The sequence below is a fragment of the Cyprinodon variegatus genome, unplaced genomic scaffold (genome assembly GCF_000732505.1).
Source record: "Cyprinodon variegatus isolate N-32 unplaced genomic scaffold, C_variegatus-1.0 Scaffold1294, whole genome shotgun sequence".
In the NCBI taxonomy this organism is placed as follows: Eukaryota; Metazoa; Chordata; class Actinopteri; order Cyprinodontiformes; family Cyprinodontidae; genus Cyprinodon; species Cyprinodon variegatus.
Genome location: NW_015151747.1, coordinates 105,174 through 107,017, shown reverse-complemented (window position 1 = coordinate 107,017; position 1,844 = coordinate 105,174). Strand labels below are relative to the sequence as shown.

Here is a 1,844-nt window from a genome sequence, read left to right as displayed (position 1 = left end):
ACAGCATATTCTGGAAATGGTCCCCGCTGGGTAACAGAAACAAGGAAACAGGAGGTCAGATGTAGACACATCCATCCTGACCTCCTCTGATAAACTAACCGCGGTTCCAGGATCTCTAGGCCTGCAGGTCTATCTTTGACCCATCTAACCATCTCCTCCATGGAAACTAACCTGTTTGCAGCAAACAGCCTCCTGCTCGCTACGACTGCTGCTCAGAAATGACCTCCAACAATAAAACGATCTGTTTCTACCAGGAATTAGATGACTTAGGAAAAGCGTTTTCCACCCGTGATGCTGAAGTGTAATTAGTATTTTAATAGCCTGTATTCCTGCTGCTGATAAGCTGGTTCAGTAAGTTAGATTCAGGAGCAGATCTCCTCCGCAGAGATTAAAACAGGAGATGCAGCTTCAGAACTGAACTTGTTCGTCCCACAGTCCCAGTGGTCTAAATCTACGTAGATCTACAGACTCACTGATGGATCTCCATTCCACCAGGGAGGTGATCACCTCCTTTTATCCCCTGAAATCCTCCTCTAGCTCCCTTAAAGCTACAGAAAGCTGGATTCGGGTTCCCCCTCTAACCCTAACCTGAGGACGGCCAGTCTGCGTCTGCAGTCTTGGTTCTTCTCTAGACTGCTCTATCAGTCTTCTTCATTTGGTGGTAGGGATCCTCCTCTTGTCTGATACGGTTGAATGATTCTGGAGGGAACGGTTCATCTTATCCAGCGACGCTGAATCATTTACAGAAGAAGCTCCAGGTTCAGTTCTGAGGACAGAATAATCTGCTCCACAGTCTAACTTTAGACAGAGAAGAACCTCAAACCGTTTATATGTTCCTTACTTATATTTCCTATTATTATCTTCTATCCCACCAAATGTTTAGTAGAAACCATTCCTTTGCTTTAAGGTCACAGCCATTTGCCTCCATTTTTTATTTCTCTGTATCTCATAATATAATCATGTTTTTCTAAGTGATTTTTTGTGTTTTTCTTTCTGATTGTTTGCTAAGCAATGAATTTAAAGCCAAGACTTGACATCTGGTTCGAACCCTTTGTGAGGAGGGCTGATAATCTGTCAACCTGTGTAGATAACTAAAAGTGATTATTGATTGATTTTTCTTCATCTGTCCTTGTTTTCTTTTATAAAAACATCATAATGTGCAGCTGCTCCTCTCACGCTGACGTTGCTGCACCGCTTGTCCTCCAGATGGCGCTCTATGGTCTACATCATGTGCTGCTCCCTCAGGGAGCGGGCATGTTGGTAGTACAGGGTGGAGTGAAGCCACCGGCCGCCATATTGGTACTCCCTAGTTAGACCTAGTTAGTTAAAGAATCCATGGCTACAGCATCGAACAACCAGGATGTTCTCATTTTCAGGGACTGAAGACTTTTAAAATAAAGATAAATTCATCAGTTTGACACAGACTGGCTGTTTCAGAGCATCAGTAGATTAACTTTAACTTAGAATAAATAAATAGACCAATCACATTATGAAGTTAATGAAGTCTGTAAATCATGTAATATAACATATTATAGAAATCGGTCACAATAACATTAATGTGTTGATGGAGCAGAATAATACAGATGAGCCAAAAGTGATAAAATAATGATGAACATGTAATAAACATGTATTGATGACATTGCACAGTCATTCCATCTTACATATAATTAGAATATTTCACCTCAGGACTGAATTACCCGTCCCTGTCTGTTAATGCTGTAGTATTTTCCTATCTGCAGATGGATGAAGCCGTATACTTTATGCTGTGTCTGAGCATTAGTCTTTAAAAATGTTTGACTTGCTTTTCTTCCATCAATATAACCTGCAACATATTTCAGCTCATG

General features: G+C 41.0%; 1 protein-coding gene across 1 annotated transcript in view; it reads left to right on the top strand.

Annotated features, from left to right (window-relative positions):
* The window catches only part of LOC107102667 (leukocyte surface antigen CD53-like), an 11,061-nt gene extending 9,747 nt beyond the window's left edge, over positions 1–1,314 (top strand). The window contains exon 8 of the mRNA XM_015402055.1: positions 1,207–1,314. Within this exon, the coding sequence (XP_015257541.1) occupies positions 1,207–1,314 (108 nt within the window). The remainder of the gene's footprint in view (positions 1–1,206) is intronic.
* Positions 1,315–1,844: the final 530 nt, after the last annotated feature.